Source organism: Ambystoma mexicanum, chromosome 14 (genome assembly GCF_040938575.1).
Source record: "Ambystoma mexicanum isolate Mex_15411 chromosome 14, UKY_AmexF1_1, whole genome shotgun sequence".
In the NCBI taxonomy this organism is placed as follows: domain Eukaryota; kingdom Metazoa; phylum Chordata; class Amphibia; order Caudata; family Ambystomatidae; genus Ambystoma; species Ambystoma mexicanum.
The window spans coordinates 657,542,961-657,566,216 of NC_090940.1; the positions used below are offsets into that span (position 1 = coordinate 657,542,961).

Below are 23,256 nucleotides of genomic sequence, written 5' to 3' on the forward strand. Positions count from 1 at the left end.
GAGAGCGAGAGAGTGCCGGCAATCGACGCCGAGACCAGGAAGAGGAATGAAGCCCGGGACCCTAAGCGCCAACTGTCATCTGCCTTTGTCGATGAGAGGAAACCAAAAGGAAAGCGCGAGGACGCTGGTGAGCGCTACGACCCTCGACTTACAAGAGTGCCTAAAGCGACCACAGTACAAGAACCTGAGGGAATGGGGCAGGCACTGAACTAGGTAAAACAGAGTGAAAGAGATACAAACAATATATATCAAGGCTTGGGAAGTAGATTGCAGTACGTAAACCTAAGAGAATCGAACAAGCACACACCCTATGTAAAAAGGAGTGAAAAGAGTATGTGCGCTTTATATCAAGATTTGGAAAGCCAACAAATAGTGAAACAGAGTGAAAGAAATACAAATACTGCATGTCACGGCTGGGGGAAGCGGCCTACAGAACAGAAACCTGCAATACCAGAGAGGGCAGATGCCCTACTTTACTTTAATAATGTATAAAGCGCAGCCAAAAGACACTGGGGCATACGGGCGCAGGGAGAAACAAGACCATCTCACTATTAGATCGTATACAAACAAACAACAATGTCAAGCCCATCAGAGGGCCAAGAATAAAACAAGCAGCCTACCAGATCTCCAAACTATCTAAATAGGAATGCTTTCAGCTTCTTTATGATAATATCCAACGATTCACATCTTCTCAAATCAGGTGGAATAGCATTCCAGCCTTTGGGAGCAGCCACAAGAAAAACGCAGGCAAGTTCAGATCCGGGCACCTCCATCAGGTTGGAGTTACTTGATCTAAGATGCTGAACTCCTTTTTGCTTTGTTAACACTTCCACCAGATTGCACGGATAAGATCCTTCCAGACACATTTATAGGTTATTGTGAGGAGTCGAAACTTAATTCGGGCCTCTATAGGAAGCCAAAGGAGGCTCTTCCTGATGTCTGATACATGCTCATATTCTTGGAGCCAGACTATAGCTTGTATGGCACTATTTTGTATTACTTGAAGTCTTGCAAGTTCTCCTTTGCCAATCCCTGTCAAGAGACTATTGCAAAAATCCATTTTGAATCCTATATTAGCTCTTGCTACCGTCTCACAACTTTTTTTTTCGATAACTTGAATCAAGAGTCCAATATAGTCAGAAGCGGAGGATACCAGGCTGCTCAGCTGAACCTTCATATTCAAGAGTTGATCCAAAATTACTCCCAGAGTCTGGATCTTCTCCTTAGTTGCGATTTTGTAGTCCACAATCTTAACATTTATAAATTCCGGGCTGTTTTTTCAGTCTTGGGTGGGTGCCAATAACCAGGAGTTCAGTTTTATCGCGATTAAGCGCCAGCCCAGTGTCCTGCATCCAATCCTGGAGAAGACCAAGTCTTGTTGACCACTCAAGTCTTCCAAATAATTCCCTGTAACGGTTCTTAGTTGGACTGAGAACCCAATACACCTACTAAAGAGCCACCGGACTTGGGAGGAGTGCCAGTGCCACGAAGGTGGGATACAGAGAAGTGTGTTTAGAAGAGGGTCCTGCGGGGATTTGATCACTGGTAAACTCTGAGAAAAAATCAGTCAGAAAATGTGTCTTTTCAAAGGAGGAAGAGAAAACAAAACAGGGGATATTTGTATTCTAACCAAAAACCCTATAAGAAGGTTGTGAACTGTGAGAATATATTTCCATAGAACTGCGGGACTGGGAATAAATCATCCACGAGTTGGGCCAGGCAGAAGCCCATCCTGAGGTGCTTATGCAAGCCTCCCTTTTTTCCTTTTAGTTAAGATTTTCTAGAATGGTAGGAGGGCGAGTTGGTTACCTAGGATTTGGACTCCGGACTGTTTGGAGTTTGACGAGCACCATTTGCTTTTGTTTTAGAAGGCAGGGAACTTTCCTGATATAGGGCGAGTTAGGCGTTTTTATTTTTAATAAAAACCCCTTGAACATGGTATTGACTCGTCCGACTCCTTCTGGCTCGCCACTGTACTCGCCGCCAGCTGGTTACTAAGTCGAACATTGCAACACAGTATGTAAAACACATGTAGCATCAAGAGGTCGCACAGCGTTGCAACTAAACAGGAGTCAATGAATTCAATGACGGACCAATCCAAACCAAACTATTGATGCATCTTTGAGGTGAAACTTGCCAAAAATAAAATGATTCAGAAAGGTACTCATCCCCAGTATACTAAAAAAGTTAAATGCAGAAGCAACATTCATGTTATGTTTGTATGGAAGTGGAAAAGGAACGCTACATCTACTCAGAGCACAAGGGTTTAACCTCCCGCACTGGCAAGCCATCCCTGGCAAGACTTTAGCAAGACCCGAGGCCTGTGCGGCAACAAGGGACATGGCTTCACACAGAGGACCCAGAGACCAAAACCCACAAGATCATCAACATAGCCAATCTACAAGACAGCCAAATCCTACCCATACAACATCGCTCTGGTAACTAGCCGTTCAAGTGGCTAGCACACACTACTAGATCTCACTGTACAACTAGCACTCCATCCCTCACTGAACTAGCAGCCATCCCAGTAAAGTATACTTCTGAAAATTACTCGAGCTGTGAGCTCATGCAGTCTGAAACAGTGCTCACCTAGAGACAATCATCACTTGCCGAAGGCTAGTGGCGAGGGCACATTTGGGAGCCTGCCATGGGAACCTCACATTCTGCGTTCCGTTTGGCATCCGAAAAGCACCTTCAAAATCTGGCATTGACAACTAACTCGTCTTGAAATTGCTCCAAATTTATAATTGTAAGAAGTGCTGGTAGAAGCGCAGTGAAATCGACTGCATCGAGCCGCAAACTGATGGTAAGAAATATTGTGGCTTCACATTTGGAGGTCTACACCCACCTTGTCCGTGCACCAACCTCACCTAACCTAAGGGCATCTTACAGTGGTCGAAACAGCCAAAGGATGAGCTTTTGCGGGATTTGTCTTAATCACGGTGTGCGCGGACATTCCCAATGAAGGTTTAGTTTCATTGACGATATAAGAGCACGTGGTCCACAGTCTGTCAAAGCCGAGTGGTATCCGGAGGGATCGGACCCAAGATCTACACTGCAAATAGACAAACACACATGCATTATGGTGCCATTTATGAGTTTTTTTTGTGATAGAAAGCGAGGCCCTGGACAATACATTGAGAGCGCAGGTGGCAGTTATGGTACCAGAGGAAACCCCATAACTAGAAGGTTTCAGTTATTGTTCAAGTTAACAATGTCTTTTTTCAAGGCATGTACACATTCAAACTTTTCCCTCCTGCACTTTCCTACCCAAGCAAACAAACCAGCACTACACTATCAAAATCTGAACCTAAAAAGGACATATCACAACATAAAAGTTATGAAAGCAGAGCATAGTTTGCAAATTCATTTATATTCATAGTTTGCGTTTGAAATCATAGCCGACGGTTTAGAGATCCTGAAAAAAAAGACAAGGAAAGCACGATTCAACCAGCTGTTGCGAACACCACAGGCATAAAAAGGTTATGCATCCAAAGAAGAGGCAATGAAAACACAGACATTTCTTAACAATTTAGTGGTGTAGAATGTCAGAGCGTTCTTTTAAATAAATTATGATTTTGAAATGTAAACCATAGGTCTTGACACCAGGAGGCAAAGATAAATTATTTAATTTGATTCTACGGAAAAAGAGTATTGATTCCAAGAAGACGGTAAAGGCAGGTGATGTAACCGGGAAAGAAGTGCAGTCTGGGAACTGATGGGAAACTGTCAGAGTAAAACACCCATTTCGGATTTCGTGTGTGCTATACTATCCTAGGCTCACATTCGAAAGGGATGCCCCCGCCTTTTAACGACCCCAGGTCAAAAAAGGAGTAGCAGGAAAATGATCCAAGAGGTACAATTCCTGGTCATTATTTCAGACACAAGCCCTGAGACAGGTAATGATGCGGGGCCCCAAGTGACGGGCCTAAGGGAAGCAAGGAGGGCACAAGTCTATGCTGATCACATGCCACTCACCCCAGAACCTGCAAGACTTGAGGGGCCCTGAAACCGCTTCATGGACAGGAGAAGAAATGAATCCCAAATCTAGCGCCACGAAGTAGTCCAGGGCAGTATGCCGCCACCTGATGAGACTTAAATAAAGAAGGGGCGCACAGACTGTACCCACATTCCATGCATTGCACACTTCCTGGAAGTGTATTTCTGCAATTTTTAAGCTACTATTTCTTTTGGCACATTGATTGGTTGGTGCCAGTTGGCATGGTATAGAGAAGCATATATCACTTTCACTAACTGGCATGAAAATGTAAAGGACTGGCAGGTGTGAGCTGGAAATCCATCTAGCCAAATAAGTTTCCCCAGCTCCAAAAGCAAACTCTGGCCAGTGGAACCATCTTCTACGCACAAGATTTTTCAACATCGGAAAACACTATACAAAAAAGGGGCAGAATGCAGACAACAACGAAGATGTGCAAAGCCGCAAACGGCACAATACCGGTTTGAGGTTGGGTCGCCGGCACGGCCAATTACTCAGCATGGAATCTTGGGAAAGTCATGTCCCTGGCACGGACTATGCTTTGTGGGTTAACACTGCTGCTATCTTGAGAAATGGTTCTTGCCCTTAGACCGAAGACCTCAAAAATGTTCTCAAGACAAGTCGGCATCTACTGGAGCCACAGCCTCTGGCTTCGATAGCATCGTCACAGGTGACCGTAAATTGGGTTAAAAGTGGCTGCCTCTAAGCCAGCCAATCCGGTGATTCCAATATAGAATTGACATCAAAATGCCAAGAGCCAGTCTCAGGTCTAAACAACCAACTGTGACGAATCTGGTACATTTGTTGCGGCTAGCGAGGTGAGGCCACTCAGAAAAACCCTCCTCAGGGTTCTGGGGAAGCGGGACCTCACTGGGAGTGACTCCCTCTAGGGGACAAGGACTCCCATTCCTATCAGTAACTCCCAATCAGAAAACCCCGGTCTGCTTATATGAGAGTCGAAGAGAATGAGGTTATATTCATTGACTGGAATGCAAAACACACCGACATTGCTTCCATAGCTTTGGCTCAAGGTAATGCTAGACTCCCCATGAACCCAGGAGCGGATGAGAAGCAACACGCCCCCTGGAAGTACAGCAGCGAGAATAAAGGAAAATCAATCATGAATGGAGGGAGAGGAATCCTATGCAGAGGCGAGCCTCTGACGTGACAACGTCCTGGATCGGCAGAGACGTGCTGCCATCGCAGAGATAGCAGTGGCGTGGAGAGACCAAAAGGGCTCCCGGAGGCCAGCACCAAGAACAGCAATATCACAGAGACGAAGACGGTAGAACCGTCTTACCTGGTGCTGTGACTATGCTGCAGCCATGGTGGGCGTTGGGCCCACGAATGAACGTGAGACCAGGGAGCAACAGAGGAACAAACTCTCCACTCTCCGTACAAGAACCGAAGAAAGTGCAGACACAAGAAGGATAAGGATAGTTGCCGCAGACATGACAGAGATGCTGAAGAATGGGACAAACAGCAGCGTCCTCGATGAGACGCCACTCTGCTGGAGCACACCCGAAGGTGGTAAAGGCAGCACGGTTCTCCAGGGTGGAGGGAGGTGAGATGAACAGAGTAAGGAAGGAGAAAGAAGAGCAAGTGGAATAACACCACACAGGGGTCAGTCAGACGCCCAGAGTTAATGTCCAGGAGGGCTACAGGAGCCCTAGAACCGTGAGTGTTGGACATTGGCAGAGACCCAAGAGACAGTCCCAGCAGCTAAGAAATACAGAGGGCTAGGTCTGGAGAGCTCCATTGAGATGGGTGCAACTTTGCAGCACACAAGTAAAGGGAACCCGGAAAGTTTAATCAGTCAAACGAAGAAGAGAAACCTGGTGAAATTGGAGGCTTCCTTTGTACAAAATCAGGAGAAAGAGGGCAACCCAATTGGTGGAGACCGCTTAAGGGAATCATCTCACCACTTAAAGAACTAAAGACATTTGATTTGTATAAAGCCTTGAACCTTTTCCTTGAGAAACCGACAGAGAGTCACAGGAATGTTTATTTGATGAACTGTTAAGAACGAACATTGGAACTGCGTCCTGAACTCTAGGAGCAACCCGGAGAGATCCGAGTAATACTGGACTGAAGAAGCCCGAGCTGAGGGAATAACTGCTCGGGCTTAATTTTCGTTGTTTTCTTAAAGTGGTAGGGCCAGATAGTGAATGGATATTTGGACTGAGGATTATTTTAGTTTTGAGAAAAGACGATCACATTCAGTGTAGCAGAGCACCCCCTCTTAGAAATAGGGACAGATAAAAGAAGAAAAAACCTCCTAAGTTAAATAAACAGCCTTAGGTTATATCTTCGAGTCGGACTCCATTCTTCTGGTTAGCCACACAATGCGAGTTGTGAATAGGAAAACGTGAAGTAGTGCGAAAAAGCCAAATTACTGTTTCCCAAGCAACCTTTTATTGAGGAATAAATTCTCCTTTCAGACTCAAGTCTATGAGAGAGAACCCCAGTGGTTTCCAACAAAACTGGACAAAGGGCAGGGTATTCATGAAAAAGCCCAGTGAGCAGGAAAGAAAACGGCAGAAATACTATGGATAGAAATGGCTTCCAATGCAGCAGTATCTATGGAAGGCTGTAAAGCTGCCGCAGGCAGACCAACTGGAATCACAAATTAAGGAATCATTGGCCCCCGATGTGCAGGGCCAGACTATTCACAACCCATCATAGTAAAGCATGTTTAGAGGGCTAAAGATGCGGCTCCAAGAATAGTCAATTTGCCCGTTACACGTGCCCCCGCCTGGGCGATGCTGCAACAGAGCACGTCCGGGCGCAATGAGTAACTGCTTTAACTAAACAGTCTTTGGATAGAAAGTGCTGTAAACTGTTGGTCAAAGTATTAATGAGAAGTCTATAATATACCAATATAAGAAGTCAATAAACCTTGTGCTTAAGGTCTCCCCATCAGATTAGTAAAGCAAGCTGAATCCCACTAGAATGCAACATCAGAAATCAGGGTGCAACTAGCCACCCCGACCCCAACCTCTAATGCCCATCACTGCCAATGTGGAAAAAGCTGGATTTCCCAATGCTGAAAGCAGTGCCGGACAAAGAAAACCTCTTCATCCAGGCTTAAGAGACAGTGACTATGCAGGATACCACTGCAATCAGCTGGAATTGAGGATTACATTCTTCTGAGCGGGCATGTTAAAGCTCAACTTCCAGTCTGGGCCCAACAAGTGCGCATTTATATGGAGAACTACAAGCAAGACCTCTTCTCTACGGCACTGCCCCAAGATCCTCCCCGGACTTTACGCTCAAGCGAAGGCGACCACTTCCAAATCTCCAGTCATCCATTTGTTTTCTCAGCATCTAGGACTTTAACTGAATGAAGGCCTCCTGGGGTCACCTTGTGACAATGAAACCATTCTGTCCAGCAGCAATTCTGTTATACTAACATTTCAAGTGAAAGATGAACCCACTCTGCACGAAACTCTACTTTCTCAGATAAAGATTAAGAAGGTGAAATAAGTCGTTATGACGCACATTGGAGGGTGGGGGCGCTCATTTAACCCTTACTACTTGGGGAAGTATGAAGTTGATCCGAAATAAAGAATATTTTTAACGCAGACGATAAGACGACTCAAAGTATGGCCACCGTAGCACCTGGGCCAGGTAATCCAAGTATTTATTACACCATGCGGATTGCCAAATGTCGCAACTGGAGTCACAATACGGATTTTCACACCGCAAATGATCTTAAAATGCTTTAAACGAGGTGCATGCCAACATTTTCCTGAGAATCAACATTTCAAGGCTTTCGAACAGCACTTGAGTCTTGAGATAAATTTCACAGATACCAAAGACAAGCGTGGTAGTCGATTAGACATTTTTAAAAAGGGGTTAAGAAAAAGAAGTTGCAGTAATATCAGTTCTTGTAATGTGTTCTGTGCAGCAGGCGCTGGCGTGTAATAAGTGTCTCTTGGCGAGTAACACATGGTGTGCTGTTGCACCTGGCAGATGGAGGTGGCGAGGGCCTTAATGCCGGGCTGGCATCTTGTAACGTGCGCTACCGTTCCAAGCCTTGTTTAAGGGGATTCGGGACAGAGGTAAAAGTGGCCACTGTGGACTATGCACTACCTACCGCAAAGGTGCCCCCCTCAGCGCTTCTGGGATAGGTTCTCCACCATAGACCGGTTCCATATGTTAATATCCCCGCAAAAATATCGCCATATTTTTGCGACGATATTAAGGCATGGAACCTACAGGGGACACCCCCGCAACCCCATCTCCCAAAAAACCTTAATATTATCCCCACTAAAAATATCGCCTCTGGCCGCTCCCGACGACCATATATATACGGCCATATTTTTGGTGGGGGTAATATTACCGGATACCCATAGACCTTCAAAAATGTTCGCCATTCCAGGATGGCACGTTCTTCTAAAGACAGGTCTGCAAAGCTTAGCGGTGATGGATGGTGATATTTGAGGAATGCTCAGGTGTCGCAGCACACACCTTCTAGTCAGCAAAATAAGGCAGATTTCAGCGAGTAACAGCCACGGCCTCTTAAGTTATTCTTTCAACATCTTTTCTTTAAAGGACACCATCTCCAATTCTCGGAAACACAAAAACGTGCTTTTCAAACAAAGTGATGGATTTGTGCACTCACCACTCTTGGTTTCGTTGTCCCAGTCCCAAGCTTCCAAGATCAGCGTGAACGATCTCTGCAAATAAAGCAAAGAAATGCTTGTGAACATAGAAATCTAGCCTTCACCAACTGTGTACATATCATCCTTATGCATGTGGCACACACAGAACACACAAGATTTTATTATTCTGCAAGCCCGTGTGGGGTAAAACAAGCAGCATTTGTGGCATGCAAAATGTCCAGGGTTGTGATCCAATCACACTGGCGTCAAACCAAGACTAGGGGCAATGCATTCTGGGGAAACTATCCTCCCGTTGCCCCTATATGTCAAACTGGCTGAGTCCAAATTCTGAAGTAGGGGGGTAGTCCCATAATCTTACAGTCCTCCTTTACATTAGAGTTTTTTTTAAACAAACGAATGGATTTTACCATACAATAATTGTCTGAATTTGTACGTCTTACTTACTGGGTCTCCCAAGAGTATTGGGAGATCACCTTTTGTCACAAGTAAATTGCTCCGATGGGAACGGAAATGACGAAACCACGGTCATTGCTGTTTTGGGTGAAGAGCATGACCTGGGCGCCATCAGATCGCCCAGGAGCTGGAAAAGGAAGACTGCACAAATGTTCTGGGAATCCAAGTGTACGGGACGCTATTGTTGGCCTGTCCACTTTCATGAAGCCCCCAACAGCATATATGTGCAGACTTTAAGAGGTCATTTCGTGCAGCAAGTTCCTCTGAAAAGAGCCAGTGCACTGAAGTGCATTTTTAAAGCTACTATGCAGAGTCAAAAAAACCTCTTTGGACACCGTACACGGCGGAGCTAGAAATTATTAACAATCCCTTGCGGCAATCTTTTTTGGGTACCTACACATCAAAGGCATTGCGTTAAAACGTCCTTGGAAAATTGTTGGTCGCACAACATTCTAAAATTAACTCTATCTTTCGAGCGGCAGCTAAAAAAAGGAAAATATTCAGATGGGCGTGTCGCTTCAAGGAAGCATGCGAGTTATAAACGAAACAACTTGGATTTTCTATTTGAAGGTTAAATGGACATTCATCCCGGTGTAGGTTTCCTCGCCGCGGCCCGGTCTCCGGTTTCCGAAAGCCTGCAGTCTCCAGCGAGCCTGGGTCCCACCACTATCAAATGTCCTGCGTTACCCTGGCGGGGCCGGGATACTGCAATGCTCACACTGCGTGCACCTTGCCCGGCTTCACACCACAGCCTACGGAAAGACCTTCGCGGAGCCTCAAGACCGGCATGGGCCAAAGGTAAACCGATGCACACCTATCCAAGGGCCAGCTAACTACGGGTCCCTTCACTGAAACCCTCGGATATAGAGTCAAAAGTAATAGTTACCATACGGACCAACTGTACTCAAAGTCCATAACCCCCTTTCATCCATACTTTTGGGGTGTCGCCCCCAAGAAAGGATTGGGGCTAGGGCATGTTGCGCTTCAGCATTATAATACAAAGTGTGTTGTGATATGCGATCATGGCAGCTCCCTCTCACGTACACTCAGACATGCTCCTGGACTAAATCACTCGCGCTTTTATTTCCATTCAAACAAATTGGATTTTTATTAGCTGGGAATGGGCCAAATGGGGGAAAGAAGACTCTGAAGGAATAGTACAACAATCCCTACCTGTAGAAGATTATGGGAGGCTGGCAAAAAGAGGCTCTTCGGTTTGTGGGCCAGAACATGTGGGAGGTAGACCACGTCGCCGCTTTGCAAATGTTCTCCAGGGACCTGTACCGTTATGAGAAGACCGAAAGCTGCTTTGGCCCTCACTAGATATGTAGACAATGTGACAAACTCAAGGAATTCATCCCCTTTCCTCAAGGAACTAGGGAGGTGAGCCCACTAAACTTACCACCCCTAGGGGACGGGGCATGTGGGATCCCACCCCAAAACAAAATAGGACCTCCTCAGAAAGAGATGCAAGTTATCCTCGACTGTACAGAGACATTCGAATCAATGTAGTCAGCATTGAATGATTGTTGCACCCTACCGGCATGCAGCTCTCCCGCTATGCCTTTCTATCTTGACCACTCAGTCCTACTGTCTCCTCCCGCCCTATCTCTTGCATCGCCACCCCTTTGTCTTTGTTAGAACCGCGGTGTGAAACAGATTTTATATCACCCATTTTTGTACATCAAATAATTCTACTTCTACGGCTAGATATTGAATTTCTTTTAGTCTGAGGAACACTTTAAATCCTTTTCCCCACCAACCAGCAACCTTCCCATAAAGGTCTTTTGACCTCCATAGCATGTAGCAGGGAGCCTCGAACAGCTCACACCCCTTCACCAGAACATTCTACACCAATGTAGCATGCACAACGGCACAACAATGCCAATAACTGTTCTTGTCTCCTGCGCCTGATGCATCCACAAAAATCACAAAAGAACATGCCCCCACCTGCAGATTTCACCACTACCGTGGGACGGAACCAAGGGACGGAACAATTGCAAACGTACAGCACGTTTGCATTGAACACACAAATGTGTAGACTCCACTTGCTGGGAACAGAATCGCTGCCAGGTCTACCTATGCCACCCCATAATAATGCAAAGCACACTAAAAGAAAATGCATTTAATTCTAACATAGTTACAAAGTTAGGGTTTTGCCAGAGCAGGCGAATATGAGGTGTAAAAGGGTAAACCGTGCCCGTCAAAGCAAACCCCTGAGGAACACACAAAGTCTGGACTGGAAGGCCATGCATCGGAACAAGATAATCAAGCAGAGGTCAACAATCAACCACCCAAATGCTTCTCATACATGGAAGCAATCAAGGTATAACGGCCACCAACCACTGGGCCACCGATGAAAGGAGGGCCACAAGGCTATGATTAAGGGTTCATTGAGCAGACAGCACTGGACTAGTTCCTCTACTAAGCTGGAGGTTTCGGGCAGCGGTACGTGCGAGACGTCCCTCTCATTCCCTACACAAGCAATGAACACTGCAACTCGGATTCATATGCAGCCGCCGGGCGGATGTAGGACCAAAGACAAAGCGGCAAAAGGACCGCCTTGATCCAACCCCAGGATTGCAAGTTTTAAGCACCGCGACCCCACCCAAACCGCCCCCGCTATCCGCTCAGAAGCAGTCTAGAGATGATCTCCGTCGAGAAGATTAACCAAGCACAAACCACAAATAACACGCTTGCTTCAAAAAATCTTTATAGAGCAGGGGTAAAAATGTCAAGTTGCAAGGTACTAGTCAGCCTTAAAAATTCACTTGCCACCTCTATTCTACACATAGCACACCATTTCTTACTGGTCAAGAATCAATTATAACCAGCCAATGGCTAGTGGCGTGTGAACATTGTGTATGTATTGATTTGTTTTATGTATTAGTTGTAATGCGCCAAAAGCACAATTAAGCCCGTAGGCACCAGGGCGCTAACAAACATAGCACAAAATAGACAACGAACAAAACTAAACAAGCAAAGACTAAAAGCACTTAGTACCAGGGATAGAGTCAAGACAGAACGGAAGTCCGAGATCAGGCGAAAACGTCCATGGAAGCTGCGCCCCTAAGATCAGGCAGCAAAGGGTTCCATAATTTAGGCGCTGCAAATCACCTGACCATAATCACTTTTATCCTGGGAACCAAAAGTACGTGGGAATTATTTAATCTCAGGCTCATCCTGCTTGGAAGCGTTAATAGTATTTCAGACAAATAATCTGGACTAATGCCGAACAGGTATTTGTGAGTAATGGTCAAGAGCCGATATGAAACTCCCTTCTGGCCTGCCTAACTCTCCCCCTGCCCGAACTGCGCCGTTTCGAATGATCTGTAACTTGGAAATATCACCTTAGAGATGCCATAGAGAAGACTAGCCGAATAGTCTAACTTGTTGCCAATAATGGCCCTCGCGATGGTGGCACAATTCTTCTTAGTGACACATGGATGTAACGGAGTTAGCAATTTAATATAATAAGCGGACATAGACACACGATTTACCTGTGCTCTCATATACCTTTGTTGATCAAAATAGACCCCCACATTTTGACCTTTGGTAGAGTGGCAAACTTACAGCTTGCTATGCGGAAATGCTGGCAATCGAAACCAAGCTCTCTTAACCTGCAGGCTGTGCTGGCAATTATTAGTTCTGTTGTTGCATTGTTTTAGGACAAGCCATTCTCCACCATATAGTATTGAGTAAGAGAATAAACCCTATTTACATCCTCCAGGTCCTTTTCGTAGACTCCCAACAGGGGGATTAGGCACTGTGCATCATCAGCCTAGTTGGTAGAACTAAACCCCCCACCCCTGTCATCCAGCAACTGAAATAGCGGAATAGTGGAGACGTTGTACAGTGTGGGTGGAAGACAAGACCCCTGAGGAACTCCAAACTGGATCTTAGCCAAATCTGCTGATGCCTCGCTACTACATACCCTGGCAGAGCAAGATTTTACCCGTCCAGCTGCAGATGTTGAAAAAGCTGCAAAGTGTAGGTCGGTCAGAAGGCCACGATCTACTAAATAACACAGCAGAAAGCTCCAATAGCATCAGACGCGCAGTCGGTCCCCCGCCAATGATTTGCAGAACATTAGATTCAGTGCTGCGGGCGGCTCTAAAACCAGACTGCCTCTTAGTCAAGATGTTATTAGCAGTCAGATGTTACTCTACCTGCCATTAGACTACTCGATCCAAGATCTTGAGGAGCAAGGGCACGTTTGTAATTGGCTGGTATAAAAGGGTCCAGAGCAGGCTTCTGCGATCAGCAGCGGCGTGATCCAGGCTGGTTTAATACACTCGGGGACCTGGCACTCAGAAAAAGATCGATTGACAAATAGGTTTAAGAGAGAGAAGGTCAGACATTTCAGCTTTGGAAACAGGTCTAAACTCAAAAAGTGTATGTCCCTTGCATAGGAAATAAGCACATTTCCGGTGCCCCGACAGCTTGATACAGGCCGTTAGCAATAATCAGTTTCCGTTCATCATTAATACCTTCTCTGATTTTGTGCAACTTTTCCATAACATAGCTTCCTGGATAGAGGTACACCAGGCACTATCCTTGGAGATTATAATGGATTATCTGGGGCACGGGTTTTCAAGTTCTTTAAGGATTTTTAAAAGTTCCTGAGTGTCGGATCCAGCATTCGAGATTCTGGAATTATACACCCATAATCGCCAAGTTAGAATTTTTAGCTGATCTAGTGTATATATATCTATCACTTTCACAGATCTGGTTTTAGACCTGCATTTTCTATTAGCCAGCTTTAGTCTGTGTGTTTCATGGGGTATCAGGAATGTAGTTTCTTACATGGTAGAGAACGAGTTCTCTAAGGTGCAGAGAGTCACGTGATAAATATGCGCCAGATCGTCAGCTGACTCAGTGGTGACAGTATTCTGCGAAAGTGAAGTGATAAGAGGCTCCATTGCTTCTGGAGTTGGTTTATGGGAGTTTCTGTCGTAGTTCTTACTTGTTTCATCCTCTTCAATCGACTGGGTAGCAGCAGATCAAAGGCGCAACAAAACTACTCTGGGGCTCACTAATCTGATTATTATATTCGAGCAAGCCAATTCATAAGGTTACCCTTTATGTGCGTCGACTCATGAACATGGTGAGTAAAGCCTAGCTCTTTAAAGGACAACTCTACCTGCTGATCTGAACTATTTAACAGCCAAAGATTAAAGTCACCCAGAACGATGTACTTAGTGGAAGGTTTAAGCAAGGGAAGCAACATGTTGGCAAGCTGATCAGGGAATTCAAGTATGCAATAGTAGGACATGGACCGTTGTATTAAGGTCTCTTAAGAGCTGGATATGAATAATACCATAGCCGGAGGGTCGCCCGATCTCAACCATGTGCACTTTCAGGGAAGACCTACAGGCAAAACTCATTCAACCTCCCCCCTTGGAACTCCACAAGGAGGAGCAAATGCAGGACGCAGAAAAGCCTCACAATCCTCTTTACTTGTGAATAGTTAAAATATGTCTAAAAAATAATAATAATAAAACACTTTTTCCATGATTTTCTTCATAGCTCCAATGATAGAGATTCAAGTAATTTTTCTGTTTTGCAAGGCAGATCAAATTCAACAAAGGTATCTGAACATTTTTTATGAAGCTGAAGTTACTTTTTTTCCCTCTAGTAGACCACCTCTAAGACGTGCCTACGGCTTTGAAGTTCTGCTAAGTCCATCCACTCCCACTCAAATGCATCATGAAGGGGGGGGCTCTATTTGGAATTTCTGACACACAAGGCAATCTTAAGAGATTGGCAGCACTGAAAAGCAGCTGCGAAGAATGTTCAACCTCAAAAAACCACTAGAAGAAGCACATTTTTTATATTTCCATCTACAATCTATTTTTCTGGACAGCATCCTTTTATTATGTAGTCCTGGAAATGTCACTGCGCCTGGTCGATGGCGCATCAATCTTGTAGCACTTCCCTGAGACACAAACTCACAGTATACACACATTTCCTGTAAGATTACAAAAATATGAATGCAATCAAAATGATGGAAACAAAGTCAGAGGGAAGCTGGAAAGATGCTGTACAACATATTGTGGTGATGTCCTTCACGCCTCATTGGACCCGTTCAACCATTGGCTACATGGGAAAAGGGCAAATAACTACCTGCTCAGTTATGTAGCGATCTTCGTCCTTTTGTCACACCAGCCTTGGTCTGGTGCATCCTGCTTAGTTTGCACAGGTTATCCCAAGTAGTTCAGAGAAACTAAAATCTTGCATGCAATCCAGCACTTTATCACCTTGGCTGGAGCCAAACCTAAAATAATGAATGCATAAAGTCTTTGCTATCTGGGATCAACTGATTGCAATGACAAAAGTGGGGTTAAGTATATAGCAGCCGACCACAGCTGCATTCAGGTCTCTAAGCGGGTCAAGACTCTAGGTTTTCATCTAGACTGCATGCTTAGTTCCGACACGCGTTGATCAGACTGAGGAATCTTCTGAGTCCAATAGTTCATCTGTTGCATGGGCAATCATCTTGTTCAGACTATATTATGGAAATACCCTTTTGATTGGTGCCCATACTCTCGGTGACCCCCTCCCCACAGCCTTCATTCAAGTTCTAAACTCCCAATGCCTGCAATAATGTGAAGTGCCTTCATGTTCACCTCCTCAGTCGGAGCCTTGGAACGTGGGTGACCAGCCTTGGCCCAACTCCCCGGCCATAGCAGCACCGGTTTCAACCTTTCCAGAGCCCCAATGCCATGCGTTCCCCACTTCTTCCTGATCCAATGGGCAGTGATCCGCAGGGCGCGGCTTTGTGGCTGCAGTGAGCAGTGGGCAAGGGGGGGGGGGGGGGTCTTGGCTGTATGCTAAAGTTCAAGACCTTAAGGGACCTGCTGCCACTATCATCACTGGACATGCACCCACACGCGTGTTGTGAAGGACTCCATAACTTTGACGCAGAATCTTCAAAGCAACAAACACCCCCATGTTGGCAGCGAGGGCCTCATTACGAGTGTGTCGATCCGGTAACAACGGTGCCAGTAAGGCTACCAGCACCGTTGTTACCGGACCAGCACACTACGGATCTGCGGGCGGGTGCAGTCCAACCTGCCAGGTCTGACATGGTGGGCGGGACGGCACCCGCTCCCAGACTTTCACAGTAGCACCGGCACCATTATGAACAGTGCCGGTGCAACCGTCACTACCCATTTCTATGGGACTCAAATGGGAATGGGGATTAACAATTTTCCTGCGCCTGACTTCCAGGAACACCGGGGTCATAATCCCCTGGTGTTCCCATGAACACAGGCACCGGAAAAAAAAAAAAATCACAACTGCAGCGGCAGCCTGCCCATTTCACCGGCACGGCTACCGCCGGACTTGTAATGAGGCCCATACAGTCTCAGGAGCATAACTCGGGGGCAACGTGCTCGCCTTGGAAGCAAGACGACACAGAGCAACATAGGTTCGATCCCCGGGTCCGTGCTTAGAAACCTATGGGTATTAAACGCGTTATACCCATGCAGTGGACTTCTTTAAGGAATCTCTCCCTCCCAGGGGGCTTAAACATCTTTAAAAATGACCAAGGTTTTCGTAAAGTGCACTTGTGAGATTTGTGGTCGAATTTCACAGAAGAGTGGCATGAAAAGCAAGATGGAGGCAAACACCGCCAATCGATCCAGCGGATTGTGAAAAACGAAGTATTTTTCTGAAAGCAAAGGATGGCGCCATCTAGCAGGGAGGTCTTTTCAGAATACACGTGGCCCAGTTAAAACACTGGAACAATGTGTCCGTAAGTGCTAGCCTTCACTCTTCTCCAAACCACCAGTTCTAGTTCACACTTATAAGAGTGATAAGGTACTGTTTGACATGCGATATTTGCAGGTTTGGCTCTTCTTCAGGACACCAACAGTAGTTTCAGCCGATCGGGCATGGAGGGGGGGGGACATTACTGTCTTTTAGCTCCATGGACCGAAGAGAGAATCTGCAGCACCCTGCATGTCATGTCATGTCAGTATCACCATCGGAGCTCATGTTGGCTGCTCTACATAGGATAGTGCCATGTCAGTATCACCATCGGAGCTCATGTTGGCTGCTCTACATAGAATAGTGCCCAATGATCGGGAGTCCATCTGGAGAGCAGACCCTGCATGTCATGTCATGTCAGTATCACCATCGGAGCTCATGTTGGCTGCTCTACATAGAATAGTGCCCAATGATCGGGAGTCCATCTGGAGAGCGGACCCTGCATGTCATGTCATGTCAGTATCACCATCGGAGCTCATGTTGGCTGCTCTACATAGAATAGTGCCCAATGATCGGGAGTCCATCTGGAGAGCGGACCCTGCATGTCATGTCATGTCAGTATCACCATCGGAGCTCATGTTGGCTGCTCTACATAGAATAGTGCCCAATGATCGGGAGTCCATCTGGAGAGCAGACCCTGCATGTCATGTCATGTCAGTATCACCATCGGAGCTCATGTTGGCTGCTCTACATAGAATAGTGCCCAATGATCGGGAGTCCCTCTGGAGAGCAGACCCTGCATATCATGTCAGTATCACCATCGGAGCTCATGTTGGCTGCTCTACATAGGATAGTGCCCAATGATCGGGAGTCCATCTGGAGAGCAGACCCTGCATGTCATGTCAGTATCACCATCGGAGTTCATGTTGGCTGCTCTACATAGGATAGTGCCCAATGATCGGGAGTCCATCTGGAGAGCGGAGTCCACCACTCCACTTGCATTGCATTTATACAAAGCTCTAGGGGGATGGGGGAGGGGGAGGGGCTCTCTGCTTCACAGCCACACTTCCATCTATGCCACACTGGATCATCTGGGCAATATTGATGCCACAGAATATTTCCAATTTGGCCATGCTGCATGCTGGCTTTTCTGGATGTTCCCCATCTCCCTAGTATGGGGGATCTTGACGACTCCCTTTCTGCTCTACACTGGAGTACACCCTCAGCTTCTCAGAATGCCCCATCAGTGTCCTTACCGGAAGGGTAGCTGGCGTGCCAGGTGTGAATGTTGACCAGTTAAGGCCACTGGTAAAAAAACATCACGGTGGTAGCATTGCCTTTCCCGCAGCAATACAGAGGGAAGGTGTTAAGGGTAAAGATGGTGGGCAGAGCAAGGGAGCCGAAAGATATGGGGCTTAGGTCAACCGCCAAGTGGCATTTTTACCTGTGCCGTTTACTCACTGGCATTTTAAGTGTCGCTAGCCTGCGTCACTCACCTACGTCTAAAGTAAGGCCGCACCCAAAGCAGACCTGCCATAGACCCTTTCATTTACGCCACACACACTGAATAGCATCTCTTCAGTATCTGTACTGCCCTCTCTGTACAGCAGAGATGGCAGAAGCTTTCCTCTAGTGATTACTCCCTACGGAAAGTGAAGGAGACCCTCTTCTTCATCCCTCGCTTTCAGGACAAAGATCACTCCCAAAGGTGCTCTTCTTTATAGGGTGTGGGTCGCGGTGACCCAGAATCATTTTAGAGAAGTGCTTTTGGGCAAGTATGTGGGCCGAGATTGCAATGCAGGCTTTCCTCTATGTGGTATAAACGTTGGCTAGGATGTCCCAAATGTATACCAACCCTGAACCCACTCACCTCGAAAAGCCGACACCCCCACCCCACCACCCCCTACTCTTGGACCATTTTCGGTCAGGTTTGAACTTTGCCTTTCCAACTTTGTCTCTAGGCCTCAGAAAAACCAAAGCGCATCTGGTCAGTAAAACAGCAATGATGCCAGCGCAGGTATGCTCCAAGCCACTCCTGGGAAGCACCCTTGCTGCAGGCAGCGGCGGCCTATGAAGGAGGCAATGCCACCCCACAAACAGGGCAAGAAGAGTAGGGGTTAGGCGCTCGCGTGGGAAATTCCCGGAAGAGCTCAAAGACCATTCACTCTCTGAAGTAGGAGAGAAGCTCCTGAAAGAAAAACCCCAAGGGAAGCAGAGGGGAGATTGCAAGAAAAACAGGTTTAGCCGTGGAGCTAGACAACGGCTCCAAACACCCCAGCCCAAGCAAAGCCCAACTGGAGCCTGAAGTAACGGCGGCAGAAAATGGCATGCACACGACGAGCAAAGATGCAGACATTGGAAAGAAAACCACCAACAAAGGAACAGAGCGGGCTCTCGCAGGAGAAGTGTGAAGCGAGCCAGCAAGAATTCGGGGGAAAAACTCACATTTTGAAAGTTCAAGATCTGAGAGGAAACCCTGGCCCCCCTCCTACACTCAGAGTTAACTGAAGGCACTTTCCTCAATGAGTTAAAAGTCTGACCCAGATTTACTTTTTCCGCATTGATATACGAGATCTGGAACTTGGCATCCCTAGCCAATGTTAGGGAGAATTCTCATTCTATGGCTAATTTCCCTTACCTATAGAGTCCCCCAGCAGCTTTACTGGATTTGAAGGGTTTGTTTCTTTTTACCTGCTAAGAATGAGACTCTTTTTCCCACTCTTAGGCATTTTTGCTATGTGTGTTCTAGGCTATTTTTTTGTTTAATGCCTATGGACTTTGCCTCCCCTCCATAGGAACCATCTTTATTCACATGTGTTACACAGCACCCTCAGTGCAGTGACACAGGGGTGTCGTAGCGACCCCCAAACAGACTCCATACCCTGGGACTGACTACGGTCTCCCAGGGCATGTAAAGTCCCAAATGACTTTACTAGTCAATTTTTATTAACTAAACCAGTACAACCCATCTTACTATGGAGGTACTGGAAAGGGTTAATAGTTTTTCCCTTATGTTCATTTTCCAGAGGGTACCGTACAGTCCCTCTCTCAAAGGTTTCTGGCTGGTGGCAGTAGTTACTACTGTAAATATTCGACCGCAAATATTTCCCTTATGGGATTTTCCCATTGTTCGAGGCTACCACTTTTTCTGACAACCTCTAACATACCGCCGGTGCATTTTAATATTAACTTTAATCCGGTAGGTTTTTATTGCCAGAACTTTAATATAACTTCTTTCTCATGTCTTTCTCTAAACTCCTAACCCACTTCGGGGATCCTTTGTTCATCCTTTTGGCGGGCTTCTACCAAGAAGCCCTCCTTTCGGCGCCACTGAGTCTGGGGTGGGTCCATTGTGTGGGAGGGGGAGTAGGACCCCTGGACAGGGTTGCCTCAGCAACCCATGTCACACTCTATCCTGATAGGCTGGAGAGTCTTCCGCCAAGATGACCACTCCACTGTGTGAGTGACAGCTAGGCGGTATGAATGGGGATCTTTTTGCATAAAAGCAGGGCACTGAGGACTGAAAGAGCAAGACGTTGCCACTGGAACTAAGAAGCCGAAGTGGAGAGAAGCCAAAGACATCTGCAACTACTGAACTACCGGTGAAGCCCTGCTGCAGCGTCTCACCACTTTTCTCCACACGACGAGAGAAGATCTTCACCTGCAAGAGCCTTCTTCCCTTGAGCTGGTGGGGCCAACCAGTTTGCTAATCGCCTTCCCGGACCTGCCTTGGTCGAATCTCCCGTACCCTGTACTCGGAGGCTGGGTAGCCAGGCACCAGTCCACCCAGGCTGCGATTTAATGGAGTGTACCTTTTATTCGTCGGGCAGTACCGTGGCTGGTTTCATCCCTGGGTAGTGCAGTAAATAAAACCTTCCTCCACGACGAGAGCCTCCCTTCCTCTGCTGGATCAACCGAACTGCAGGAACTACCAGGAACAACCGCCACCGCAGGAGCCACTTCACCATTTAAAAGGTACATTGTTCCGCCAGGCCGCCCTTTCTTCGTGGTAGCACTAAAGGTGTTTCAAATCCTTTACCTACCTGTTGGATTGGCCACCCCTCTCTTTTAACATTGTCTATTCAACTTCTGCATCCACCTCTTCAAAATCGTTAACCAAAGACTTGACGGCAGCTAAGAGAACATTTTGCTGCTGGGCCCTTGCCCTGTACCAACTGACTTTGGCACAGGCCTACTGACTCTGGTCACATTTGTTAGACCTGCCTTCTTTAGATTGATTTGCATCTAGAACTGTGTGGTGCACCTAATTCTTGCAACTACCCTTTCCTTCCCATTTTTAAACCTTGTGAAATGCCATTTTGCTCAGTTTTCATTTAAGTATTGCCTATACTGATGCACTGTCTTACTTAAACTGGCCCACAAACTTATGGAAAGTGTTGCTAGGGTGTGTAGGAAACTATTTCTGAATAACTTGCGTTTTTCCCCCCTTGTGAGGAATTGTTACAGAATCCCTTGTGTGTAGTTTTCACTGTGCCATTTTACTCAGTTTTCACTCTGGTTCACTTGGTCTACAATTTCACTTGGGAGTGTGTGTATTTTCCCTTTGACTTAATTTAACTTGCTTGATGACTGTGATACATGTGTTTTATTATAAGTGTATAAAATAAAAATATAACTACTTATTAATACTAAGCTTTGGTCAGTGTTTCCTTGTGCCATAGTACTGTAGGCCTATTGTGTAAACCCTGAATACTGCTCATCTCCCTCTTGAGATAGGTCTGACTGCTCAGCCACAGCTACCAACTAAATCTTTGTGGTACAGACTGATACCAAAGGGGATTTATTGCTCTCACCTGTAGTCTTAATCTTGTGTAGTGCTCCCAAAGGAAACTGCCCAGGATTCTGCCCAACAGCCAAACCAGCCGGTCCGAGCACCTGGTTATTCCCTTTAAAATTACTATAATTATATCATTATAATTGGTTATTTATAACGTGGTTAATACCCAGAGGTTTCTAAGCACAGACCCCGGGATCGAACCTGTGTTGCTTCGAAGGCGAGCGCGATGCCCCTGCGCTACCCTCCCGAGACTGTAGTGACCACTATTAAACCTCAGGGGTACCCAGTTTCCGTGACCAGAGCCTGAAACAACATGGTTGTTAATGGCTTCTTAAAATAAGTCCTGTTTTGCCCAATTTACTCGACCACTCGCCAAATCTCAAATTAGGCCTACAGTATAATTATTAACATTTTATACCATTAAGGTGGCACCTTAGTCCTAAACCTGATGGAAAGATTAACCAATGGCTTGATCATAAATTAGCGATTGAACCGTACTATCTTGAGCCGGCTGACAATTATAGGTGGTTAGTATGAGAGACAAAGAAAGAGTTCCATTAGTAAAAAGTCCCTGTGACATGAAACCGACCAGGATTACTTCCCAAGAATGATACAATTAGCAGAGCTTGTTTAACACAGAAACGAGTACCTAGGCTGATCTGGAATCATTACCAATTCCGTTCCCTTTCCCTTCTTCTGGGCAGCCACAACCTGGCATTCCACTTCAGACCTCATCACAGAAAGAACTTCAAGTTATTCTTCAGAGACAACGTCCTGATGTCCTCTTGATCCTGGTCAAGCAGCGTCATTAAACCAATGGCCTGCGGTCTAGAAATGGCGCCCACTGTACTTCAGATCATCTGCAGCTCTTCCAGAACAGCATTTTTGCCAAAAGCATTGAAATTAGCAGTAGTCCATCCCTTTCCAAAAAAAGTCTAGCCCTGAAATTAAAAAATGTATAGGCCCATCCCAAATATCCCGTATTTCGGAAATCTATTGAAGACAATAGTCCTTATATAATTTAATGACTACATCACGGACAATAACATTTTTGAGTCCTCAACAGGATGGTTTTGCACACTCCACAGCACTGAGTCGGTGGGAAGAACCATTAACTTAAATATAGGACCTACTCGTGCTGTGCAGGCTGTGATTTTGTTAGACTTGTGGATCGCGTTCGATACATGGACCGGAGCATTCTCTTGGAGACTCCGACAAGTGAGTGTGACACACTCAGCCACTGGTTGGATCCGATCTTGAAGGACAAGGAGCATACAGTTGCAGGACCTCCATGACCCTCACCATCAGCTCTACTTCCTAGTCCATTGTTTTGTGGTGTCCCTCAGGGGTCTGCACTTCCAACCCCTGCTTTAACATTTGCATTTTACTTTAAATGAACTTGTTAGGAACCCATGGATTGTACTTGAACTGTGCCAATGACACCCAAATTTTGGTTCCCCTTTTTCGTGGTCTCCTCGCACAAAGAAAAAGGACTTTTTTGTTATTTGCATGATAAAGATAAATCCATGGATGCTGCGGAACAAACTAAAGCTTTACGCCTCCAAGACTGAGGGAATGCCGGTGGGCTGCTCCAAGACAAAACTTCACATATTTGGCTGCCTTCTCCTGGCCCTTGTCCCTCCGCCCCACTGGTGACCCTTCAGCTG

The 23,256-nt window shown here is 46.2% G+C and overlaps 1 protein-coding gene across 2 annotated transcripts in view; it reads right to left on the minus strand.

Moving 5' to 3' along the window:
• JAG2 (jagged canonical Notch ligand 2) overlaps nt 1–23,256 on the minus strand; it is a 242,540-nt gene that overhangs the window by 157,838 nt on the left and 61,446 nt on the right. For both annotated transcript variants that reach the window (XM_069638198.1, XM_069638197.1), the window contains exon 3: nt 8,625–8,679. In XM_069638198.1, coding sequence (XP_069494299.1) covers nt 8,625–8,679 — 55 coding nt within the window. The remainder of the gene's footprint in view (nt 1–8,624; nt 8,680–23,256) is intronic.